The sequence below is a fragment of the Tigriopus californicus genome, chromosome 5 (assembly GCF_007210705.1).
Source record: "Tigriopus californicus strain San Diego chromosome 5, Tcal_SD_v2.1, whole genome shotgun sequence".
In the NCBI taxonomy this organism is placed as follows: Eukaryota; Metazoa; Arthropoda; class Copepoda; order Harpacticoida; family Harpacticidae; genus Tigriopus; species Tigriopus californicus.
Window position 1 is genome coordinate 5133317 of NC_081444.1, and position 1560 is coordinate 5134876.

At 38.6% G+C, this 1560-nt stretch overlaps 1 protein-coding gene across 2 annotated transcripts in view; it reads right to left on the reverse strand.

Annotated features, from left to right (window-relative positions):
* Positions 1–502: 502 nt before the first annotated feature.
* The window catches only part of LOC131881109 (lebercilin-like), a 4511-nt gene continuing 3453 nt past the window's right edge, over positions 503–1560 (reverse strand). For both annotated transcript variants that reach the window (XM_059227877.1, XM_059227876.1), the window contains exon 8: positions 503–956. In XM_059227877.1, coding sequence (XP_059083860.1) covers positions 578–956 — 379 coding nt within the window. In that variant the 3' untranslated portion in view covers positions 503–577. The remainder of the gene's footprint in view (positions 957–1560) is intronic.

Consider the following 1560-nt stretch of genomic DNA (forward strand, 5'->3'; position numbering starts at 1 on the left):
ATCATCATCATCATCATCATCATCATCATCATCATCATCATCATCATCATCATCATCATCATCATCATCATCATAATTATTATCATCATTATTATTACTAATAATAATAATAATAAGGGAGATTATTTGTGGCTTGTCGAGAGTTCTGTCACGATAAATGTTCCCAACTCTCAAAACCAGTCTTAAAATTTAGTGCGCATCTTCCTGTGAATTGACCACAAACCAGTTTATTGTACTGTTTAGTCCACCGAGTGGTCGGTCGTCCGACATTCAGTGTCTACAAATCTATGGACCAGAGGATTCGCTTTTAAGGTGACTAGCTTTCAAAATTAAGCAAATGTGGTTCAACCATTCTGGAGGTTATATTCTTGAAGATTGATTTGGTTTTTTTGTTGCCTACTTCCATGCCATTGTTCTTTGAACTTTGAACATTTTGTTAAGGTGTCATCTATTGATGCGATTTCAAAAGCATGATTTGACTCCATGAAGAAAAAAGTCAGTCTTTGTGTAACCGTCACTAAAAAATTACTGGCTTTATTTTATGTCTTCTATTGTTTCACTAGTGGTCACTCAATATTCATTTGGCCCCAGGACCAAAAAGTTCCTCCATAAGATTGGTCTTTCGACTTACAACCGAGTTGACGGATCCGATGGACGAGTTCAATGATTGATCAAGGTCTCCGTGAGCCTTAAAGCCCCCTTTCCCTTTAGTTAACTCATCTCCATAGTCTGTGCTAAACGTGACAGAGGCCTGTTGCTTCATGGCAGGACCAAAAGATGGCGAGTATCCTCCAGCTTTGAATGAATCCCCATACACGTTGGCTGGTTTCAAGGATCCTGATTGATCAATGTCATTTAGTTGGGCTAGAAGTCCAACTTTCTTCGAGCTGTCTAATGGCTTTTCATCCAATGTAGCTCTTCGGGACCGATATGATGGGCTGTCATGAGTGGGAGTGCTGAGGAAGACATATTTCATCATTATCGTGTATATGCTGTTAGGGAACTTTGTGTGTAAATGGCAAAAATCGTCAAATATATATCACTTTATCAGTACTAGACCTCGGAAAAAAAGTAGAAAAAAACCTTTTTTATTTGGGGACTTTTTTTTATTTTTCGATACAGTATGATCAGATGAAGAATCAAACCCCCAGCAAGATCATTTACCTTTTTAGCAATCATATCAAGTTTAACTCCCTTTTTCTGTTTGGGAGAGTCAGCAAAAAATGGAGTTGCAATTGAGCTAGTCATACCTGCCGTCATATGTTTGATCCAACCCAAAACCAAAATCATCTAGTGAGCAAATGCCCCCTAAGCAGTAGCACTAGACTCTTGAAAAGAATTATTNCTAGGTTATTTTAAACTACTTTTTAGTAGAAGTCCTGACTCTTTATCGAACCTCGAAGATAAGATCTTGATAAAGGGGCTGAGGTCCTTGACATAATCCCATTTTCTAAAGTTAGCTCCATGCCGAGGTCATTTGTTTTACGAACAACGCGCTAGGGCGTGCTCCAGTTCAACCTTTTGAGCAAAAACGAAACAGGCCTTCCCAAAATCTAGGTT